The sequence below is a fragment of the Dendropsophus ebraccatus genome, chromosome 2, assembly GCF_027789765.1.
Source record: "Dendropsophus ebraccatus isolate aDenEbr1 chromosome 2, aDenEbr1.pat, whole genome shotgun sequence".
Taxonomy (NCBI): domain Eukaryota; kingdom Metazoa; phylum Chordata; class Amphibia; order Anura; family Hylidae; genus Dendropsophus; species Dendropsophus ebraccatus.
Genome location: NC_091455.1, coordinates 207,221,153 through 207,245,421, shown reverse-complemented (window position 1 = coordinate 207,245,421; position 24,269 = coordinate 207,221,153). Strand labels below are relative to the sequence as shown.

Sequence of the window (24,269 nt, the reverse complement as noted above, 5' to 3'; positions counted from 1 at the left end):
GTAGTATATTGGCAGGGTTGTGTAGTAATGGCGGTATTGTGGCCCCTGCAGTATAGTGGCAGGGTGGTGTAGTAATGGCGGTATTGTGGCCCCTGTAATATACCGGCAGGGTGGTGTAGTCATGGCGGTATTGTGGCCCCTGCAGTATAGTGGCAGGGTGGTGTAGTAATGGCGGTATTGTGGCCCCTGCAGTATAGTGGCAGGGTGGTGTAGTAATGGCGGTATTGTGGCCTCTGTAGTATAGCGGCAATGTGGTGTAGTAATGGGGGTATTGTGGCCCCTGTAGCATAGTTGCAGGGTGGTGTAGTAATGGGGGTATTGTGGCCCCTGTAGTATATTGCAGGGTGGTGTAGTAATGGGGGTATTGTGGCCCCTGTAGTATAGTTGCAGGGTGGTGTAGTAATGGGGGTATTGTGGCCCCCGTAGTATAGTTGCATTGTGGTGTAGTAATGGGGGTATTGTGGCCCCTGTAGTATAGTTGCATTGTGGTGTAGTAAAGGCGGTATTGTGGCCTCTGTAGTATAGCGGCAATGTGGTGTAGTAATGGGGGTATTGTGGCCCCTGTAGCATAGTTGCAGGGTGGTGTAGTAATGGGGGTATTGTGGCCCTTGTAGCATAGTTGCAGGGTGGTGTAGTAATGGGGGTATTGTGGCCCTTGTAGTACAGCAGCAGGGTGGTGTAGTAATGGCGGTATTGTGAGCAATGTGGTGCAGTTATAGGGGGTGTTGATTGTGGATCCTGGTATCCCCCGCCCCCCCTTCCCTTCCCTGGTGTGTGTGTTGTGTAGTATTGGGGGTGGGGGGGATATTGTGGCCCTAAGTCCAGCGGCCGGGTGATGTCTGTAATGTACACAGTAACACATTCTCCTCTACGGTACAATTTCTTCTTGGAAGCGTTTCCTAAAATACACACACCAGTCCGCGGCTCTGTCAGAGTGTTTGGGAACCTGAGAGGGGTGGAGGGCCGAGATACCGGGCCGATGACCTGTGCAGATGTAGTAAACAACCCCATCTCCTACAGGGTTCTGACCAACACAGACTTTTAGGAAGTGACACCCCCCCCCGTGTGTGTGTGTGTGTGTTTGTATATGTGTATATATTGCAGTGAAATGATAGAATCCGGGATTTGATCAAACCCCGGGAAATGAGGGAATGGCCGAGTCCTTCCATCATTTCCCTGAAGAAAGTCAGTGATTTGATCAAATCACTCACCCCTTTCAGGGAAATGATGTAATGAACCAGTCAGGAGTCGCCCCGGCTCTATATATTTATTAAGTAACACGATAATAGTCATTTGAAATGAAAATTATTTATTCGAAACTAATTAACATGAAACCGGTAGCCGACACAGGTAGCTAAGCTGTTAATTTTTAACAAATCGGAAGGGGAGGCAGCTGTCGGCGACAGTAAATCATGGTGCGTTGTTTGTGGAATTGAATCTACCGAAGCCCATTCATGTCACATTTGTAAAAATTCCGGTGCCTATATATATATATATATATATATATATAGGCTTCTTCTGTGACGCTGTTTTTTTCAGGAAAGCTGAGTGATCCCAGACATTGGCACCATTATAGCCCACACAGGTGTTCCCTCGGCTTTTCTTGGCAAATCCATCTACTTCAAATCGAGCCAGCCATGTTTGTCTTGGGGGCAGTCATGGGGCGACACCCCTGTGATGGCTGCTTTGGTAGCCATGTCGGTTGTCACCTAGCTATCCCAGTTACTAAGAGGATACATCAAGACTTAAATTTCCAACAAGACCTGTATTGTAGGTTGGAGTTGCCCTTTAAGTGTTGACTGTTTTCTTACCTCACAAATCATAGACCCCATCTGTAGAAAGTGTCAGCGTTGCCTATAGCTACCAACCAAAGTCAATCTTTTTGGAACAGATTGGTTGCTATAGGCAACAGTTACTCCTTTAGTGTGGGGTGCTGTGTGTTTGGAGTGGAGCTGCCCTTTAAGCCTCTCTGTTATCAGCACCTTGACCCTGATGCTCCATAGCAGATTAGAGGACACTGAGCTAAATATAGCCGGGCGCAGATGCCGCTCGCTCAAAATAATATTAGGGCTGGAGACAGAGCTGTCACAACACAAACCGCTGCACACGGCCCCGGCCACGACTACCGCCGTCTGCTCTCAATTTTGCATGGATTACTCTATATTCATACCTGAATCCTTGTAGGAATAAAGTTTATATGATTGCACCAAATATATAAGGGATTGACCAGGATTAGAAAATTCTTTTATTATTTTAAAGTTACAGGCCGAAAGCCTGAGGCGGCACTACTGAGACGTTATGATGGCAGCTTGTCCTCTATTGATTTACCAGGTTTATTCTTGTCATGGAAACTTAGGGGGAGATTTATCAAACATGGTGTAAAGTGAAACTGGCTCAGTTGCCCCTAGCAACCAATCAGATTCCACCTTTCATTTTCCAAAGAGTCTGTGAGGAATGAAAGGTGGAATCTGATTGGTTGCTAGGGGCAACTGAGCCAGTTTAACTTTACACCATGTTTGATAAATCTCCCCCAGAGTGTAAATTCTAGTCACCATCTACATCAATGCTCACACATATGTACACCATATAACTGCCACCATGTAGGCCGAACTGGATGTAGGTATTGATGTGAATGGTGATTTGGATCCACAGAGGCATCTGTTGCCACCACAATAATGTGAAGATAATGGTGGTTTTCATCTTCCACCTCTCCTGTAAGAATAAAGGGAGGAAGGGAGAGTCTGACTAGGAGAGGGGAATCCCTTCTGATAGGTGCCAAAGACTGTGGGAAACTCACCTAGTCCTCCAGAAGTTCAATGGCTGCCACCTACACCCATAAGCAGTGTCGGACTGGCCCACCTGAGGACCGGAAGATCCTCCAGTGGACCCTCTGCTTTAGAACCTGCACAACCATTGACTGACCTGTAATTTCTCACTGGTTCTTCATTGGTGGGCCCCTAGGATCATTTCCTCTGGTGGGCCCCAGATACCCCAGTCCAACACTGCCCATAGGTTATACAGGCTGTCCTGCTTATGGTTATACTGGCCTCTTGGTTTATATTACATGGCACGTCCATGGGTTCAGCAGCCGCTCACCCACTACCCTTTACCTCCCGACCTCCCTTGGCATACATGTACACTCGTAGTGCTACCTGAGTACAGTCACTGATGTCCAGATGGTTCAAATCTTTTGTATAGGGACCTGGAACATCTACAGTACAGTAACTCCACTCAACTTGTCACAGATATTGCATTTCTCTTCACAATATGGATTTAGTCACATATGACTACTTCATAACACTTGTACCCTCTCAATTTCCAGGAGGAGGCGCTGCCCAATACTTGGTCGATGGTTTAACCATTCTGTATACTCATCCCCATCCAGTCCTTAGCTTGTCTTAATGACGGCTTCACGGCCATCTTATTGGGCACTTTCACAGTCAACAGATCCACTGGTCCCACCGTTAGCATGCACAGCCTTTCTCAAATCTCTGGATGTCTGATGCTCTGAGCTTCTCTAAGGATTTTTATTACTCAAATTTCAATTATTCCACCAGCTTGTCCCTTGGGGGCGGAACTTAGGATGATTCCACCAGCTTGTTCCTTGGGGGCGGGACTTAGATGATTCCACCAGCTTGTTCCTTGGGGGCAGGACTTAGGATGATTCCACCACCTTGTTCCTTGGGGGTGGGACTTAGATGATTCCACCAGCTTGTTCCTTGGGGGCGGGCTTAGATTATGCCACCAGCTTGATCCTCTGGATCTAGAGGGTGCAAAATTGTCAGTAAATTAGGAAGGACCCCAACCTGATCCTCCCAGCTTCTTATTGTAGCCATATACAGGAGACTAGGACTTGTAGTCCGCTTGGCAAGGTACAAATGGCGGCTGGCCCTTGCATCACTCTCTGAGATGTACGAGTGCTATCACACAAGGTTAATGGGTGGAATGTTGTGTTATCTATCCCGGCGGTAATCTTTCTGAAGTAAAGTATAAGGCAAGCTCGCCGCGCTCTTCATTAACGTCCTTATAGTCTTGTCCTTGGATTTCAAAAGACTTAACATGCTGCGACTCCACGTGAATTACTGCGCCGTGAATATAAAAAAAATAAGCGATGGAGGTAATAGATCTCACGTTCTCTGTGTCTCCCATTTACAGGAAACCTCTTACATTTGATCATCCTTGTGTTATACTCCAGCAACAAGTTAAGCTAATAATTCAATGACCTGTTATTAGAGAGTAGTGCATTGTGGGTGGTGACATGATCACAGCACCTTTAGCACTAAACTGGTAAACTGGCCTTAGACATTAGATCTTGTTAAAAGGGTACTCCTGCAAAGTCAACTGGTGTCAGAAAGTTATATAGATTTATGATTTACTTCTATTTAAAAATCTCCATTCTTCCAGTACTTATCAGCTGCTGTATGTCCGGCAGGAAGTAGTGTCTTCTCTCCAGTCTGACACATTGCTCTCTGCTACCACCTCTGTCCATGTCAGGAACTGTCCAGAGCAGCTGAAAATCTCCATAGAAAACCTTACCTCAGTTCTACAATTTTTTTTTTTTTTTTTACATTTATTTCCATCATACCTGAAGAAGAATCACAGGTTTTATGTTTTTAGTGGTGAGAGTTTCCTGTGCTCTTTCTCGCCCTCTGCTGGATTATGCTGGAAATGCTCCTTCAGTTATTTTGAGTAAAGTAATTTTCTTTATGTAGATTAAGATCATAGACAATATCAACAATGCAATGTCTATCACACACACACTGCAGCGCCACCGCAGGTGAACTGAAGTATTACAATAGTTTTTTTTTTTAATTTTTATTTATAGTTTATTTATTTATTTTATAACTATTTTTTTTTATTTTGCAGAAATTTTATGAATAAGCATCAGAAGCCAGTGCTAACGGGCCAGCGGTTTAAAACCAGAAAGAGGGGTAAGTGTCCCATGGCATTTCCTTGTCAGAATTCATCTGTGTGAAAGTTTTAAAGTATACATGCTATGATAGTCCAAACATTTTTTTTTTTTTAAATCTTAGAGCTTACTAGTTAACTAGAAGAGTAGGAAGAGCAAACAGATAAATATGCGTCTTCATGCAACCTTATTGCAGAAATCGTATAAAGTTGTATCTTTTCTGTGTGCAAATCCGGCGGTAGCATTAATTTTATATATCTATTTATGTGGCTGGTCGCTTTCATCTTCTTAACATACCCACAAGCCATCCAGCTCCCGCTGAGTTCTGCAGATTGAAGGTTTTTGGGGATTTTTTTTTTTTTTTTTATATTTGTCAAATTCTATGTTTTGAAATAGTTTTTGGCTATTCCAGTCACCGCCCCCCTATGTTATTAGCATTTAGATTATATTTTATTTGTTTAAAATTGATGTCACAAACCTAATTAAAAAATAAAACATTCTGACGCCGTTTGCTGAAGGTCCTTTCTGTAGATGTGACTGTAACCTCCCGGGCAAACTCTGCCGCCTCATCCTGATCACCAGACATTTGCTTCCTCCTCATCTTCTATGTCTGCAGGTTATTTACCTACAAATCCTTCCTTTACTTCACAGATGAAAAAGAGAAATTTGAACCTACAGTATTTCGGGACACCATCATCCAGGGACTCAATGAAGCAGGAAACGAGCTGGAAGCAGTAGCCAAATTTCTTGACACCACAGGATCCCGATTGGACTATCGCCGCTATGCCGATACACTGTTTGACATTCTCATAGCTGGGAGCATGCTTGGTATTTACCTATTCCTATCTGTCTGGCACCTTACCTATGTCATACTATGACTTTGTTTTCTTTTCACTGTACAATAATACTGCCCCTATATACAAGAATATAACTACTATAATACTGCCGCCTATACAGGAATATAACTACTATAATACTGCTCCTATATACAGGAATATAACTACTATAATACTGCTCCTATATACAGGAATATAACTACTATAATACTGCTCCTATATACAAGAATATAACTACTAGAATACTGCTCCTATGTACAGAAATATAACTACTATAGTACTGCTTCTATATACAGAAATATAACTACTATAATACTGCTCCTATATACAAGAATATAACTACTATAATACTGCTCCTATATACAAGAATATAACTACTATAATACTGCTCTTATATACAAGAATATAACTACTATAATACTGCCTTCTATATACAAGAATATAACTACTATAATACTGTTCCTATATACAAGAATATAACTACTATAATGCGGTTCAGGGAAGAAACAGAGTGCTGCACCTCACACCTATGGCTGATACTAGTGCCGCTTGGCTAAATAAAAAACACATCAGAATTTTGTGTATGAATTGATCAAGCCATACTGCCCCATGTACCTCATGCCGGTATCTGATACACATGGGTCCCTACACTAAGTCCACACCGTGCCAGTCAGTGGCCACCAACCCCGCAGGCGTGCACAGCCAGGGAACGGGGGCCATGGGACGGCCCTGCGACCCCCATGCCACAGGACCAGACCCAAAAACACCACACCAGAACCCGGCCAGCACCGCCGGCGGAGAAGGTCGCCCCCAAGCAGCACAAGTCTGGATAAGGTATTGCGCTCACCATAGCTGCAGCAAACAGAATGGGAAAAAACAGGAGGGATTAAAACCATGTGCACTCAGGTGTCTCCTGCTAATTGCGGTCATGTGGGTCTCACCAGGAGGAGTGCGCAATGGTGAGCGCAATACCTTATCCAGACTTGTGCTGTTTGGGGGCGACCCCCATGCCACAGGACCAGACCCAAAAACACCACACCACAACATTCTGTCTGCAGCAGTTATGGTGAGCGCAATACCTCATCCAGACTTGTGCTGTTTGGGGGCGACCTTCTCCGCCGGCGGTGCTGGCCGGGTTCTGGTGTGGTGTTTTTGGGTCTGGTCCTGTGGCATGGGGGTCGCAGGGCCGTCCCATGGCCCCCGTTCCCTGGCTGTGCACGCCTGCGGGGTTGGTGGCCACTGACTGGCACGGTGTGGACTTAGTGTAGGGACCCATGTGTATCAGATACCGGCACGAGGTACATGGGGCAGTATGGCTTGATCAATTCATACACAAAATTCTGATGTGTTTTTTATTTAGCCTAGGGGCACTAGTATCAGCCATAGGTGTGAGGTGCAGCACTCTGTTTCTTCCCTGAACCGCATTTTGTTTCTCTCTTTTCTCCGTGTTTTGCACTCCTCCTGGTGAGACCCACATGACCGCAATTAGCAGGAGACACCTGAGTGCACATGGTTTTAATCCCTCCTGTTTTTTCCCATTCTGTTTGCTGCAGCTATGGTGAGCGCAATACCTTATCCAGACTTGTGCTGTTTGGGGGCGACCTTCTCCGCCGGCGGTGCTGGGCGGGTTCTGGTGTGGTGTTTTTGGGTCTGGTCCTGTGGCATGGGGGTCGCAGGGTCGTCCCATGGCCCCCGTTCCCTGGCTGTGCACGCCTGCGGGGTTGGTGGCCACTGACTGGCAGGGTGTGGACTTAGTGTAGGGACCCATGTGTATCAGATACCGGCACGAGGTACATGGGGCAGTATGGCTTGATCAATTCATACACAAAATTCTGATGTGTTTTTTATTTAGCCTAGGGGCACTAGTATCAGCCATAGGTGTGAGGTGCAGCACTCTGTTTCTTCCCTGAACCGCATAACTACTATAATACTGCTCCTATATACAAGAATATAACTACTAGAATACTGCTCCTATGTACAGAAATATAACTACTATAGTACTGCTTCCAGTTTATATAATTGATGCTGCAGTAAAATCATTGCTGATTATCTCTTTCCTCTCCCTGGATGTAATGGCGCGGTGCGTCATCTCTATTAGTTGTTCTCGTTATACTATGTCCCGTCCAGCAGACGTTATGTGGTTATTACGCTATGGCGGGTTCTTTCTCTGGGGAAGGTGTGAGGTGACAGCCGCCGGCGGTGGATAATAGTGTAATGTGTCTGACACAGCCCGGAGATGTTTTTCTTAGTATTTCTGAGCTGTAAAGTTCTTGTCCACTAAGTTATAAATCCATCGCCCCGTCCCTCAGGAAAGAGGAAATATGTCTTTAAAATTCCATTTGTCCGATGTTGGTGACGTGAATAGTCGTGAGATGAAGTTACTTCTTGTTCCATCACATGACATGAATGCCTTTATTATAGTTTATGAGCTTATTATGGCAGTTACTTAAAGCGTAACTGTCATTTCAGGGCCATTTTTCTGAAAACATTAAATATCAACCGTACAAGCGATTTTAAGAAACTCTGTAATAGGTTTTATGTACTAAAAAAGTTTCCTTCTGTACTGAAAAAGCAATCTCCCAGCCTCCCCCCTCACATCAGATGAAGCAGGATTTCTGTCTCCATTATGTGGCTATGGAGAGGGGAGGGGCTGTTAGGAGTGACTGAGCACGGAGCAGTCCTGCACAGCACAACACCCTGCAATCTTCTCTCAGTAAGTTCATAGATAAGCACTGACCTTTCTGACACCTGAATCCTGCGGTTTAGGTGCCCAGACAGTCTCCAAACAGCTGACCTTCATGTCACCTCTTCCTGCTCCCTCATCTCCCCCAGCCCCTCCCCCCTTCATAGGCTTACAATGGAGAGAGCAGAGCCCGTCTTCACTGGCTTCTCTGTAATGAAGACGTGTTTGCCTGATAATGCACAGATAAGAAGTCAGGGGGGGGAGGCTGGGAGATTGCTTCTTGAGTACAGAAGGAGGCTTTTTTGGCTGATGAAACCTATTACAGAGTTTCTTAAAATCGCTTATACTACTGATTTCTGCAATTAAAAAAACACGACAGTTACGCTTTAAGGCTTCATAATCATTCTATATATAGCACCAACATGTTTTGGTGCGTTGTACCTATACTACATCCTCATGGGGCTCACAGCCTACAGGCAGACCGGAGATACCAGACACAGCCCATGCCCAGGTGTGGCGCTGTTTCTAGAGCAGTAGCCACATTTTCTAATATTGAAGAGCCCTTAAAGGTGGTCATAGAGGACCAGACTCCCCCCATCAGAGCTGCAACCAAGATGTAGTATAAGCTTGTCTACATACCCATAATATTATATGTTTTTTCTATCCTCAGCTCCAGGAGGCACTCGAATCGATGATGGAGACAAAACCAAGGTGACCAGTCACTGTGTCTTTGGCGCAAATGAGGACTATGAGACCATGAGGAATTATGCCCAGGTAACGCCTTCCCCTATAGGGGGCAGTCCTGTCCATGCAGAACGGTCATCATAACAGCTGAACTCATTTTTACAGTTAAAACTATTCCAGTGGAAACTGTCGACATGTTGCTGATGACGGATCTTTTTCATCTTGATATCGTGCTTAATACTCCCTCATATAATAAAGAGCTGACAAGTATTATAGTTTATTACCCCCTGTAGTATTATATACTGATATGTTAATCAGTTGTCACTTGAGCTGTACGGTGCCTGCCTGTTGACAGTTTCCAGCCTGCAGCACAGCACGCACCCCAGTGACTGTATACTTTACGTCACTTAGTATATACTAATACTATTGTATTCCCTGAGGTTTCTGGATGATGATTTCATTCCTGTTCTTTCTAGGTCTTCAGCAAACTCATCAGAAGATACAAATATCTGGAGAAAGCCTTTGAAGACGAAATAAAAAAGGTAAGAAGGGACCCGAACACTTAAAGGGGTGATAGCTCAGGAAGAATATTAAAGTGCTATTTCTGATGATACCCTATTATTTCTTGATCCTAATCTATATGCTGATTGTGTGGGTTATAGAAGTAGTGTGTGTCCCTGCAGCATCTGAGCCAGCCATGCAGTGTGACTGTAGTAAGCTGCTGCTGCTACTCCTAAGAGAGTGCCATCCCCTCTTAGAAAGTTCTATCAGGGTGCCACTTCCTTTAGAAAGTGCTGCTCCCTCTTAGAGTGGTGTTCCCTATTAGAGATTGCAGTGGCCCTTCCTCTAAGAAAGTGCCATGAGAGTGCCGCCCCTCTAAGAAAGTGCCATGAGAGTGCCGCCCCTCTAAGAAAGTGCCATGAGAGTGCCGCCCCTCTAAGAAAGTGCCATGAGAGTGCCGCCCCTCTAAGAAAGTGCCATGAGAGTGCCGCCCCTCTAAGAAAGTGCCATGAGAGTGCCGCCCCTCTAAGAAAGTGCCACGAGACTGCCGCCCTTCTAAGAAAGTGCCACCAGAGTGCTGCTCCCTCTAAGAAAGTGCCATGAGAGTGGTGCTCCCTATAAGAAAGTGCCATGAGAGTGCCGCCCCTCTAAGAAAGTGCCATGAGAGTGCCGTCCCTCTAAGAAAGTGCCATGAGAGTGTCGCTTTGTCTAAGAAAGTGCCATGAGATAGACGCTCCCTCAAAGAAAGTGCCACCAGAGTGCTGCTCCCTCTAAGAAAGTGCCACGACATTGCCGCTCCCTCTAAGAAAGTGCCATGAGATTGCCGTTCCCTCTAAGAAAGTGCAACGAGATTGCAGCTCCCTCTAAGAAAGTGCCACCAGAGTCCTGCTTCCTCTAAGAAAGTGCAATCAGTGCCACTCCCTCTAAGAAAGTGCAGTCAGTGCCACTCCCTCTAAGAAAGTGCAATCAGTGCCACTCCCTCTAAGAAAGTGCCACCAGAGTCCTGCTTCCTCTAAGAAAGTGCCACCAGAGTCCTGCTTCCTCTAAGAAAGTGCAATCAGTGCCACTCCCTCTAAGAAAGTGCAACGAGATTGCAGCTCCCTCTAAGAAAGTGCCACCAGAGTCCTGCTTCCTCTAAGAAAGTGCAATCAGTGCCACTCCCTCTAAGAAAGTGCAACGAGATTGCAGCTCCCTCTAAGAAAGTGCCACCAGAGTCCTGCTTCCTCTAAGAAAGTGCAATCAGTGCCACTCCCTCTAAGAAAGTTCTTCAGAGTGCTGCTTACTCTTAGAGTGCTATTCTATCTTAGACACTTCCTTTAGAGTGCTGCTCCCTCTTAGAGACTGCCATCAGAGTGCCGCTCCCTCTCAGTGTGTTCCATCAGAGTGCCACCACCTGTTAGAGAGTACCACCAGAGTGCTGCTTCCTCTAGGAGAGTAAAAATGCAAAGGTAACAGCATCAAGGCGTGGATAAAGTGCAAAAAAGAAGTGTTTATTCCCTCATGGCAATAACATAGCAGCAACGTTTCGACCACAAGGTCTTTCTCAAGCTGATGAGCTTGAGAAAGACCTTGTGGTCGAAACGTTGCTGCTATGTTATTGCCATGAGGGAATAAACACTTCTTTTTTGCACTTTATCCACGCCTTGATGCTGTTACCTTTGCATTTTTTCTATGGATTTTGTCCTGATGGACTACAGGAACGGTAACTTTGTTTCATCTATTTTTAATGTAATTTTTTCATTATTTTGAGTCTCTGAGGGACCATTTAGGTGTGCTATGGTATTTTTTCCTATTTCCTCTAGGAGAGTGCCATTGGAGTGCTGTTCCCTGTAAAACAGGGCCACCAGAGTGCTGCTTCTGCTAAAAGAGTGCCAGCAGGGTGCTAGTCCCTCTTGTAGAGTGCCAGTTGGTTACCACTCCCTCTAAGACAATGCCATCAGAGTGCTGCTCCCTCTTGGAGAGTGCTACTATCTATAGTGACATCAGAGTGACCCCATGGACAGTGCCAGCCAAGTAGCCTCTCCATAACTGTGATGGCAGATGCCCCAGCTTTACCCATTCCCCTACACACCCTCTTAGACCTCTATCAGCATGTCTGTGCTGGGGTGAAATATTTGGGGTTAGTATGGTCCTTTTGTCTCTCTCTTTGCAGCTCCTGCTTTTTCTCAAGGCGTTTTCTGAAGCGGAGCAAACCAAGTTAGCCGTGCTGACAGGGATATTACTGGCCGGTGGGACGCTGCCAGCCACCATATTAACAAGTCTGTTTACTGAAAATATAGTGAAAGAAGGTACAGTATGGGCAGAGAGTATCCCTCCTCCATACATCCATCCTCAGGGGTCATACTCCAGTCACCTCCAAAGCTGCAGCAAGAGGCGAGGGCCTGTACCCAGCTCAGTGTCAGATGCCGCAAAAACATTATGTGCAAATTATAATATTCTACATATAAAGCTTATTGTACCAGACTGTCACAGGACTCATAGGTGAAGGCAGAAGAAGTCAGGAGCAAGAAGAAGCTGTCTGTCATTTACAGTTTCCCGCCCTATTAGTTCTAATGGATCTAATCTCCTTAAAAAAATATATATAACAGTCAGTCAGGGGCAGCTCTTCAATCCATAGATGACAAGGAGCCCTGCCGACCCTGCAGGATCAGGACTCATTCTGAGAGGGGTAAAGGCAATATGATGTAAGAAGTCCACACCACCAGTGCTTGGCAATGATCCGAAGCCCCAGAAGGAATAGAGCACTGGCTGTGCATGTCTGCTGCTCTCTATTAATTCAGGGCACAGTTTTTAAGAGCACAAGATCAGCCTGGTATAGGGGATGACATTTGGAGATAGAATACACCTTTAATGTTTATTTGTTTTTTCACCCTTCTCTAAGGTATTTCTGCATCATTTGCTGTAAAACTCTTCAAAGCATGGATGTCAGAGAAGGACGCCAACTCTGTTACATCATCCCTAAGAAAAGCCAATCTGGATAAGCGATTACTAGTCAGTATCTAACTAATAACAACTATAATACTGCTCCTATATACAGGAATATTACTACTATAATACTGCTCCTATATACAAGAATATAACTACTATAATACTGTTCCTATATACAGGAATATAACAACTATAATACTGCTCCTATATACAAGAATATAACTACTATAATACTGCTCCTATATACAAGAATATACCTACTATAATACTGCTCCTATATACAGAAATATAACTACTATATTACCATATGGTTTTAATCCCTCCTGTCTGTCCCATTCTATCTGTGATAGCCATGGTGAGTGCAATACCTTATCCAGACTTGTGCTGTTTGGGGGCGACCTTCTCCGCCGGTGGTGCTGGCCGGGTTTTGGTGTGGCATTTTTGGGTCTGGTCCTGTGGCATGGGGGTTACAGGGCCGTTCCATGGCCTCCCTTCCCTGACTGTGCACGCCTGCGGGGGTGGTGGTCTCTGACTGGCACAGTGTGGACTTAGTGTAGGGACCCATGTGTATCAGATACCTGCACGAGGTACATGGGGCAGTATGGCTTGATCAATTCACATACAGAATTCTGATGTTTTTTATGCAGCCAAGAGGTACTAGTATCAGCCATAGGTGTGAGGTGCAGCGCTTTTTTTTCTTCCCTGAACCGTATAACTACTATAATACTGCTCCCTATATACAAGAATATAACTACTATAATACTGCCCCTATATACAAGAATATAACTACTATAATACTGCCTCCTATATACAGAAATATAACTACTATAATACTGCTCCTATATACAAGTATATAACTACTATGATACTGCTCCTGTATACAAGATTATAACTACAATAATACTGCTCCTATATACAAGAATATAACTACTATAATACTGCTCCTATATACAGGAATATAACTACAATAATACTGCCTCTATATACAGGAATATAACTGCTATAATACTGCTCCTATACACAGGAATATAACTACTATAATACTGCTCCTATATACAAGGATATAACTACTATAATTGTTGTAATATATACTATAAATGTTGGCGGTCGCTGACCGACACGGTGTGGAGTTAGCGTAGGGACCCGTGTGGACCAGAGGACCTGCGCGGTGGTACACGGGGCAATATGGCTTGATCAATTCATATACAGACACTCTGGTGTTGATTTTTAATATAGGCCTAGCGGCATTAGTATCAGCCATAGATGGGATGTGCAGCCGTTACACTCTCTCCAGTTCGTATAACTACTATAATACTGCTCCTATATACAGGAATATAACTACTATAATACTGCTCCTATATACAGGAATATAACTACTATAATACTGCTCCTATATACAGGAATATAACTACTATAATACTGCTCCTATATACAGAAATATAACTACTATAATACTGCTCCTATATACAAGAATATAACTACTATAATACTGCTCCTATATACAGAAATATAACTACTATAATACTGCTCCTATATACAAGAATATAACTACTATAATACTGCTCTTCGTTGACATCTTAGGAGCTGTTTCCGGCCAATCGTCAGACGGTTGAACATTTCTCTAAGTATTTCACTGATGCCGACCTGAAGGAGCTCTCTGATTTCCTGCGGGTCCAGCAATCTCTGGGAACACGGAAGGAGCTGCAGAAGGAGCTACAAGAGCGTCTATCTCAAGAATGTCCAGTCAAAGAGGTAACACCGTCACCAATACCAAACAAAGGGAAATAGGGTTAGCCCCGTCATACCAACTATGGTGACCACAGAATACTAAAATATAGTGCATCCATAATACTACTATACAGAGCTAAGGAACTATGCCCGTAATCTATCGCCATATTGGCATATAGTAGTCAAAGTAGAACTGGCATAGTGCCATGGTACAGGCAACAAAGTATCTCTAGTTACCAAAAGTGCCCAAAAATTACTTCCATACAGTGGCCTTGAAACATCTAGTAACTGCACAAAGATACATAAGACTAAATAGTACTTCGTTAACAACGGTATATAGTAATACTTTACATCAATCCATAGACTGCCTGTTACTAATATAACATTACCATACCCTGCCCCAGTGTCTATATAGCCTCTAATATATAGTACCGCCATACAGTACACACAATATACCGCCATACTATTATTCACACTAACATCCATAAAACCGCCATACAATGCTTTAATAACCACTGACATGGCGACATTTTGTGACATTTTACTAATCTCGTATTTGTATTCTTTGTATGTGATAATTTTTTACCTTCTTCCCACCTATAATCTCCGCCTGACCATCCCCCCTTTTACAGATAGTGCTGTACCTAAAAGAGGAGATGAAACGCAGCGGGATTTCAGAGCCCGCCGTGATCGGCCTCCTGTGGACGTGTGTGATGAACGCCGTGGAATGGAACAAGAAAGAAGAGCTGGTGGCGGAGCAGGCTCTGAAGCACTTGAAGGTGAGGACTTAAAGGGGAACTCCACCTCTCATGAACAATTGATGTGTTAATTGCATCTTCTTATTTAATGGAAGTTATATACAAACGATACATACAGTATGTATAAACAGACCGATATCTCAGCTGCCCCCGATCCCAAACCTACCGCCCTCTGTTCTCAATGGTGTTGGTGAGAAGAATCATGTGATCATCACATCATAAAGTCACATGTTAGTGCCTTCTCTTCCAGCAATACGCTCCTCTATTGGCCGTATTCAGCACCCAGGGCCAATCAGAGCTCGTGTTACTTCAGAAGGTTCAGGAATACTGTTACGATAACATCCACTTCATGAAGGCCTTCCAGAAGATCGTAGTCCTGTTCTATAAAGGTGAGAGACACTAGATATTGGGTACAAGCTTTTCTACACGAGGCAGGACTATAGCAGTTATATTCTTGTATATAGGAGCAGTATTATAGTAGTTATATTCTTGTATTTAGGGGGCAGTATTATAGTAGTTATATTCTTGTATATAGGGGGCAGTATTCTAGTAGTTATATTCTTGTATATAAGGGGCAGTATTATAGTAGTTATGCAATGGAGAGAAAGGAATCCGCACTCACCGGTCTGTTTCCTGCACCCGGATCATTCGTGGTTTACCTGCACTGAACTTTGCTGTGTATTTCCCAGCCCTCGGTCCCATATAAGTGTTGATATCGGCCGGTGCCGGCTGAACCTCTCTCACCCGCATTATTATAGTAGTTATATTCTTGTATATAGGGGGCAGTATTATAGTAGTTATATTCTTGTGTATATATGGGGCAGTATTATAGTAGTTATATTCTTGTATATAGGGGGCAGTATTATAGTAGTTATATTCCTGTATATAGGGGGCAGTATTATAGTAGTTATATTCTTGTATATAGGGGGCAGTATTATAGTAGTTATATTCTTGTGTATATAGGGGGCAGTATTATAGTAGTTATATTCTTGTGTATATATGGGGCAGTATTATAGTAGTTATATTCTTGTATATAGGGGGCAGTATTATAGTAGTTATATTCTTGTATATAGGAGCAGTATTATAGTAGTTATATTCTTGTATATAGGAGCAGTATTATAGTAGTTATATTCCTGTATATAGGAGCAGTATTATAGTAGTTATATTCTTTATTCTATAGGGAATAGAAGTCAGCGGCACTCACCAAGTTTCTGCAGCAGTTGTGGTTTATTTTCAAGATGCCATCATGCAGGTAAGTTCGGGGCAGGGAGAGACAGGTCCTGAACGTACCTGCATGATGGCATCTTAAAAAAAATAAACCACAAATGCTGCAGAAGCTTGGTGAGTGCCGCTGACTTCTATTTCCTTACTCAAAGGCTTGTGCTTATTGAACGGTTTGTACTCTCACTCTGAGGACCACTGCTATGCAGACACTGTACTGAGGATATTTACTGTACAGAGATTACAACGCTCCCCATCACATCAGGTCACTCAGCCTGTATAATTCTTCAGGATATCACGGTTTCCAGATACTGCCATCACATCTACATGCTTGTGATTATAGTAGTTATATTCTTGTATATAGGAGCAGTATTATAGTAGTTATATTCTTGTATATAGGAGCAGTATTATAGTAGTTATATTCTTGTATATAGGAGCAGTATTATAGTAGTTATATTCCTGTATATAGGGGCAGTATTATAGTAGTTATATTCTTGTATATAGGGAGCAGTATTATAGTAGTTATATTCCTGTATATAGGAGCAGTATTATAGTAGTTATATTCTTGTATATAGGAGCAGTATTATAGTAGTTATATTCCTGTATATAGGAGCAGTATTATAGTAGTTATATTCTTGTATATATGAGCAGTATTAAAGTAGTTATATTCTTGTATATAGGAGCAGTATTATAGTAGTTATATTCTTGTATATATGAGCAGTATTAAAGTAGTTATATTCTTGTATATAGGAGCAGTATTATAGTAGTTATATTCCTGTATATAGGGGGCAGTATTATAGTAGTTATATTCCTGTATATAGGGGCAGTATTATAGTAGATATATCCCTGTATATAGGGGTAGTATTATAGTAGTTATATTCCTGTATATAGGGGCAGTATTATAGTAGGTATATTCTTGTATCATATTTCGGCAGCAGACTTTATATTGTCTCAGTATTCGGCTTCTGTTGTTTTTGTTAGTAATAATTTCCCTTTCTCCCCGTACATGATGAGAGATGGGGGATATTCTCTTCTGTGGTCTCAGCTGTTATTTTCTGCTATTATTCCTGCAGGACTATTATAAACTAAACCTTGCAGATTGGAGCAGCTGATAAATTCTCATTTGTAAAAGAAAATGTTAAAGACCGTCATGTCCCTTCTCAATAATTTTGTATTTTTCCATGTGTAATCTGATTATTATCCATCCTCGTGTTTATGTTTAATCCCCCCCGCCCCTTCTCCTGTCCCCTTCAGTGCTGGTGCGGCCGTAAACAATACATCTCTGAAGGGGGCGGATTTCAATCTTCTTTCTTTTTATGGGTGGGAGGTGTTTTCTGCATCACAATCTTCCTGTATACACACAAAGGGGAGGGGCTTATTTAAAGGGGCAGGTCTTAGTTTTCCTCTGTTGTAAACACTTTAGGGAATCATAGAGTGAAAAATCCATTGGTTGATACTTTACACTATGGACTAAAATAGTCGAATATACCTCATGATGCGGTGTACTGACTGATTGCGTTCCTGGTTGCAGCTGATGTCTTGGGAGAAGAAGCCATTCTGAAGTGGTACAAGGAAGCGCATGTCGCCAAAGGAAAAAGCGTTTTTCTTGACCAGATGAAGAAATTTGTTGAGTGGTTACAGAATGCAGAAGAAGGTAAAAGAAAATATAACCAGAACTCAATGGCCAACCCTGCTGTACTGCATTGTGGGAAATGTAGTGAGTAGCAGAGAGAAAAAACAACACCCATAATGTATTGCAGCAGGGAGTAGTGTATTATATATTAGACTAGAAAATGTACCCGGCGCTGCCCGGGTATAAAGTGTCAGTGTGTTAATTAGATTTGTTCTAAGGTGCCCAGGAGGCCAAGCTAAAGGTATTGTTTCATCTGAGTTAATCAGTGGAATTAGTGTATACCTGTAGTGCATAGTTGGAGGGGTTCTGTATACCCACAATGTATAGTTTTTAGGGGTCTCGCATATCTGTAGTGCATAGTTGGGGGGGCTGTATACCTATAGTGTATAGTTGAGGGAGGTCCTGTATACCTGCAGTGTACAGTTGGTGAAGGTCCTGTATACCTATACTGTCAGGTCTGGTGTAGCAGTGTTACCCAGTCACAGTTTGGTATATCTGTTGTGCCCTGTATATACATGTACTGTATGGATGGAGTAGGGGGTCCTGTATATACATGTACTGTATAGATGGAGTAGGGGGTCCTGTATATACATGTTCTGTATAGATGGAGTAGGGGGCCCTGTATATACATTTACTGTATAGATGGAGTAGGGGGTCCTGTATATACATGTTCTGTATAGATGGAGTAGGGGGCCCTGTATATACATGTACTGTATAGATGGAGTAGGGGGCCCTGTATATACATGTCCTGTATAGATGGAGTAGGGGGTCCTGTATATACATGTACTGTATAGATGGAGTAGGAGGTCCTGTATATACATGTACTGTATAGATGGAGTAGGGGGTCCTGTATATACATGTACTGTATAGATGGAGTAGGGGGTCCTGTATATACATGTACTGTATAGATGGAGTAGGGGGTCCTGTATATACATGTACTGTATAGATGGAGTAGGGGGTCCTGTATATACATGTACTGTATAGATGGAGTAGGGGGCCCTGTATATACATGTACTGTATAGATGGAGTAGGGGGTCCTGTATATACATGTACTGTATAGATGGAGTAGGGGGTCCTGTATATACATGTACTGTATAGATGGAGTAGGGGGTCCTGTATATACATGTACTGTATGGATGGAGTAGGGGGTCCTGTATATACATGCACTGTATAGATGGAGTAGGGGGTCCTGTATATACATGTACTGTATAGATGGAGTAGGGGGCCCTGTATATACATGTCCTGTATAGATGGAGTAGGGGGTCCTGTATATACATGTACTGTATAGATGGAGTAGGGGGTCCTGTATACATGTACTGTATAGATGGAGTAGGGGGCCCTGTATATACATGTACTGTATAGATGGAGTAGGGGGTCCTGTATATACATGTACTGTATAGATGGAGTAGGGGGTCCTGTATATACATGTACTGTATAGATGGAGTAGGGGGTCCTGTATATACATGTCCTGTATAGATGGAGTAGGGGGTCCTGTATATACATGCACTGTATAGATGGAGTAGGGGGTCCTGTATATACATGTACTGTATAGATGGAGTAGGGGGCCCTGTATATACATGTACTGTATAGATGGAGTAGGGGGCCCTGTATATACATGTACTGTATAGATGGAGTAGGGGGTCCTGTATATACATGTACTGTATAGATGGAGAAGGGGGTCCTGTATATACATGTACTGTATAGATGGAGTAGGGGGTCCTGTATATACATGTACTGTATAGATGGAGTAGGGGGCCCTGTATATATATGTACTGTATAGATGGAGTAGGGGGTCTACCAGTTATTACTGTGGATGTTGTGAGGCAGCTTCCCTAGCAACCATTGCTCCCTGTGAAAATGAAAGCAGTAATCCTATTGGTTGCTAAGGCTCCAACTGCCGTGTCTGCTGCAGCTAATTATATCACCTGTGTTTGCAGTGAGGAGATTTTCCCATTCATCTCTATGGGGCGCCTCTCTTTCCCCTCCCCCTCCCCTCCTGTACATCTGGCGGGGACGGGACCTTCGCAATAACCTTCCCGGGCACCCAATGTATCTGTGTGCCAAATTTGGGGTCAAACGGTTCAGGCGTTTGGAAGTCTATAGAGGACAGACAGACAGACAGAAGGACAGACAGACTTTGATTTTTATGATATAGATAACCTGTTAGGGTAGGTTCACCCTACGGTATCTGCGTTGTCAAGCTCCGATGGATTCCGTGGTTCGTACCCGTTGACGGGTTTTCCACACCGCCGCAACCGGGAACGAGCATCGGAATCCGCCGGAACTTATCTGCGCAGACTCCGTAGTGTGAACCCACCCTAAGATGTTTAATAGATTCTAAGCAGCAGACAACAGAATTTTAGTTGCAGCTTTGGATGCGATTGGAGTATAAGATGATGATATTGCTTATCTGCTGTGTTGTATGGCTCCCTTATATGCAAACATGCTCAGATTAGCTGTGGTACATGCTACAGATACCGTTCTTCTCTGAGTAACCTGTTGTGTAGAGTCCTACAGTAAGTTCTGTTGATGTCTGCTGCCATCTAGTGGAGATCACAGTTCTTGCAGCAGCTTTCTGGTTCTTTCCCCTGTGTGAAGAAGGTGAATAGAAATTGGAATAAGATTGGAATAAAATCTCTTCATTTAATCCAAAGGTTGTGTTAAACAGAAATTGAATTAAATACCCTTTATATAATGAAAAAAAATCCCAAAAAGCAATCGTCCCATATATGCTATAAAAAATAAAATGGACCCCCATGTGTCATGGGAAAATATAAGGTGGATGTTAAAGTCCAAAAGGGGTTAATGTATATAGTTATAGTGTACGGCCATGATGGAGGGTGCGGGGGGCTAGGGGGGAGGCTGCTGCTCCCCATCAAGATACAGGACTCATATACTCTCATGTATTACTGAGTATAGAGAAGGAAATTACACTGCTTCTGTATTTCTTTCTTCCACTTATTTCTCTCTCTCTATTTTTTTTCTCTTTGTTTCTTTCCCTTTTTCTTATCTCTCTCATTCTCTTTCACTCTGTTTTACTCCTTCCTTTTCTCTCTCATCCTGTGTTCTCTCTCATCCTGTATTTTCTCCTCTCTCTCATCCTCTTCTTTCTCTTTCTCGCTACCTCATCCCATTCTCTCTCTATCTATCTCATCCTGTTCTCTCTCCCCGTGATTTTTCTCTCTCTCCTTCTCATCCTGTTCTCTCTCTCTGTTTTTTCTCTCTCCCATCCTGTTCTTTCTCTCTGTTTTTTCTCTTTTTCTCCCTTCCTGTTCTCTCCTCCTGTTCTCTCTCTCTCTCTTCCTCTCTCATTGTTTTCTCTCATCCTGCTCTCCCTCTCTCATTCTGTGTTTTCTCTCTCTCTCTTTCTTATCCTGTTCCCTCTTTCCCTCTCTTTCTCTTTGTCTCTTTCTTTCTCTGTCTCTCTTTCTGCAATTCTGTTTTCTCTCTCATCCTGCTCTCTCTAATCCTGGCCTCTCTCTCTCATATATTATGTATTCTCTCTTGTTATGCGCTCTCTCTGCCATCCTGTTTTCTTTATGTTCGCTCTCTCTCCCCCCATATCCTGTTTTCCCTCTCCCTCATCCTGTTCTTTCATTCTGTTCTCTCTCTTTCTCATCCTGTTTTTCTCTCTCTCTCTCAATCTATTCTCTCTTCTTGTCTTATGTTCTCTCTTTCTAGCACACACACTCTCATTCCATTGCCTTATATCCTTCCTTTCTTCCTTCCTTCCATTACCAGTATCGCCTTTCGGTCTGCACCTTCCCCTCCTCCCCCCCCCCCCCCCCCCATAGACTTCTTGCTACCCAATCGTCTCCTCCTCTCCTGAACCCTGTATGGGGGCACTGAGGGAGCCCCCTCTCCTATGTCACACTACTTAGCTGCTATTGTTAGAGGTTGATGATGGGATAAATAGAGGGCATAGGAGCTTTTTATTTTCTATTGGACACAATGCTGATGATGTGATCACACATTCTGTACCCTCACCGTCCCAACACTACAGGAACAGCATCCAACCTGCACCTATAATGTATGGCGCGGTTCAGAATAAGTTTCCAAACCATAATCTGTGAGTAGTCGTAATGGCCACTAGGTGGCAGCACAGTCTTCCAGTTCTTCACCATGACGCTGTCACCACACAGTGCAGGATGATATCCCTATTCACCCATCAGTAATTGTATAATTCTCTCCACCTTGTAGAATCAGAATCCGAAGGAGAAGAGAACTGAGGCAGACGAGAGGCATCGACGTAGTGTCTGACGGGAGTCTATGAGCTACAAGTCGTCCGTGTTATGTAGGAGAATCGGTGTAGGGCCGATGCACTCAGGCAACTAGATCCTTCATCTGGACGTCTACCTCTGGTCAGTCTGGTGATCTTAGGCAAAGCCATCCATCCGGGAGCCATTCAGGGAGGGGCGCCGCTTCTCTATGGACTCCTCCTACTTGTTAGTATTCTCAAGCACCGAATGAACAGCACAGTCCCGACTCTTGTGTACAGGTCCATAGTGTGTGGTCGTAGCTCATTATTGGCTTGTGGGTGTCATATACCATTAACCCTTTTTTTCCCTTTTGAATAAAGGCTTTTTATCTTAATGGTTGAGTCTGTTTTACGCCATATATGTTGATGGTTCTTTGACTCTTATGTGCAAAGTATAATATACTATATATAAAATATACTATATATACATATAATATACTATATTAATATAGTGTAATCAGTAATAGTACTGGCATCAGCCTACATCCTACAGCATGCAGCATACATCTCTACGGTATCTCGGGAGACTTGGCTGGATCTTGTACCTGAAATCTAGCTCCGCCCCTAAGTGACATCATTGAGTTTGCCCCGCCCCTACATCCTATAATACCTTCTTCCTGGAGCTGACTGCAGTACCCTGCCCTAATGGGTGGCTGCCGCCCCTTGAGCCTCAGGATTGTAGGCATCTTTGAGGTTGGACCCCCCCCCTGTGACCATAATGTGATAGTATATCCTAGTATGATGTCATCACATTGTAAGGTGAGAATACCCCTTTAGTCACTGCACAATGACAAGTTCTGCAGCTTCCTAATAGACGTTGTGTTTCCATTCCTTCTAACATCGGTAAATGGAAACAAAAACTTGTACAGACCTAACACTTCCATGACTTTATAAGACTGGAATACCCCTTCAAGTTTTGCTTCTATAAACCCCTTTAAGTCCCTTTACCTCTACAAGGGCTGAAAGAGTATTTGATGGAGAGATTTAGGTTAGATAGAGACTGGTAATTACAAGCTGTCAGTGTTTGTTGCTAATTACTAAAGCCCTGTGATTACAGCAGCCTCTGCACTTACTAATGCAATTTATGGGAATGTGATAAGGGACGGAGGAGGAGCGGTAAGTCAGCTGTGAACTAGTAGGTTTGTAGGAACAGGAGCTGAGACCGGCTACAACTCATCTGTATCTATGGCATGGCAGATGTAGATATCAAAGTCCTGCTAGTAAACTAGGAAGAGGTAAAGGTCTGCAGTACAAATGACTAAAGGTAAAGGCTTCACAAAGGTCCTGCACATCAGATCTAAGAGCACTGTGAAGTTTCTATACTCTTTACAGACAGTGAACCAGAAGGGGGCAGCAGTGAGATGTGACTTAATCCTGCAGCCTAGGAGTTTGCAGGAAAGCAGTGGAATGTTGAATACAGCTCTGGATGTGGATGTAGCCTTGTAGCTCAATAAACTGGCCCAGTAAAGTAGCTTATTCACTACTGTATGAAGGGTTATCCAGGAGAGTCGTCACCTAACGGAAGAAATAACTGTGGTCACCCTGACCGACCATCTATGCTGAATAATTTCTCCATATCTTTAGCTGTAGTTGAATCTAAATCCCAAAACTCCCCTGTATTGACCTAGATTGACATCGTCACACTGCCTGCAGCAACCACTAGGGGAGCTAGTTAGTTTATACTGTGTTATTCTGTAGCACATATAACCCCTTAGTGACCAGATCTTTATGCTGCTGCTTATAATATGGTGCAGAAATATGAGGCCAGCATGTGTGGGGTGTGGCAGACGTGTGTCTGTATAATGGCAGCTGAGCTCCTGCTAGAAGCCTGGATCTGAGGAAACCTAGATGCCACAGCCAACCACGGCATCTAAGTGGTTTACATGGAGGGTTTCACTCTTTCACTCCAATGACCTGTCCCAAATCTGATCACAGGGTGTTTATAGGTCTCCATGAAAGCCAGGACCCTGCAGGTATGTGCACACTACGGAATCCCAACGGAACACCCATCGCGGATTCCGCAACACACACCTGCCTGTGGACTCTGGCAGCCGTGCCTTCCGTAGACTCCATTCTATGGTTTGCCAGATTCTGCCCAAAGAATGAATGGCGCACAGCCACCAGAATCGA

General features: G+C 43.5%; 1 protein-coding gene across 3 annotated transcripts in view; it reads left to right on the top strand.

Annotated features, from left to right (window-relative positions):
- BZW2 (basic leucine zipper and W2 domains 2) overlaps positions 1-22,474 on the top strand; it is a 64,552-nt gene extending 42,078 nt beyond the window's left edge. For 2 of the 3 annotated variants that reach the window (XM_069959322.1, XM_069959324.1), the window contains 11 exons: positions 4,867-4,931; positions 5,561-5,737; positions 9,099-9,202; positions 9,589-9,654; positions 11,766-11,901; positions 12,495-12,604; positions 14,123-14,293; positions 14,902-15,048; positions 15,278-15,416; positions 17,780-17,902; positions 22,082-22,474. In XM_069959322.1, the coding sequence (XP_069815423.1) occupies positions 4,867-4,931; positions 5,561-5,737; positions 9,099-9,202; positions 9,589-9,654; positions 11,766-11,901; positions 12,495-12,604; positions 14,123-14,293; positions 14,902-15,048; positions 15,278-15,416; positions 17,780-17,902; positions 22,082-22,110 (1,267 nt within the window). In that variant the 3' untranslated portion in view covers positions 22,111-22,474. Of the gene's footprint in view, positions 1-2,561; positions 2,617-4,866; positions 4,932-5,560; positions 5,738-9,098; positions 9,203-9,588; positions 9,655-11,765; positions 11,902-12,494; positions 12,605-14,122; positions 14,294-14,901; positions 15,049-15,277; positions 15,417-17,779; positions 17,903-22,081 lie in introns of those variants that run through there. The other variant, XM_069959323.1, reaches the window with a different exon arrangement.
- The last annotated feature ends 1,795 nt before the right edge of the window (positions 22,475-24,269 follow it).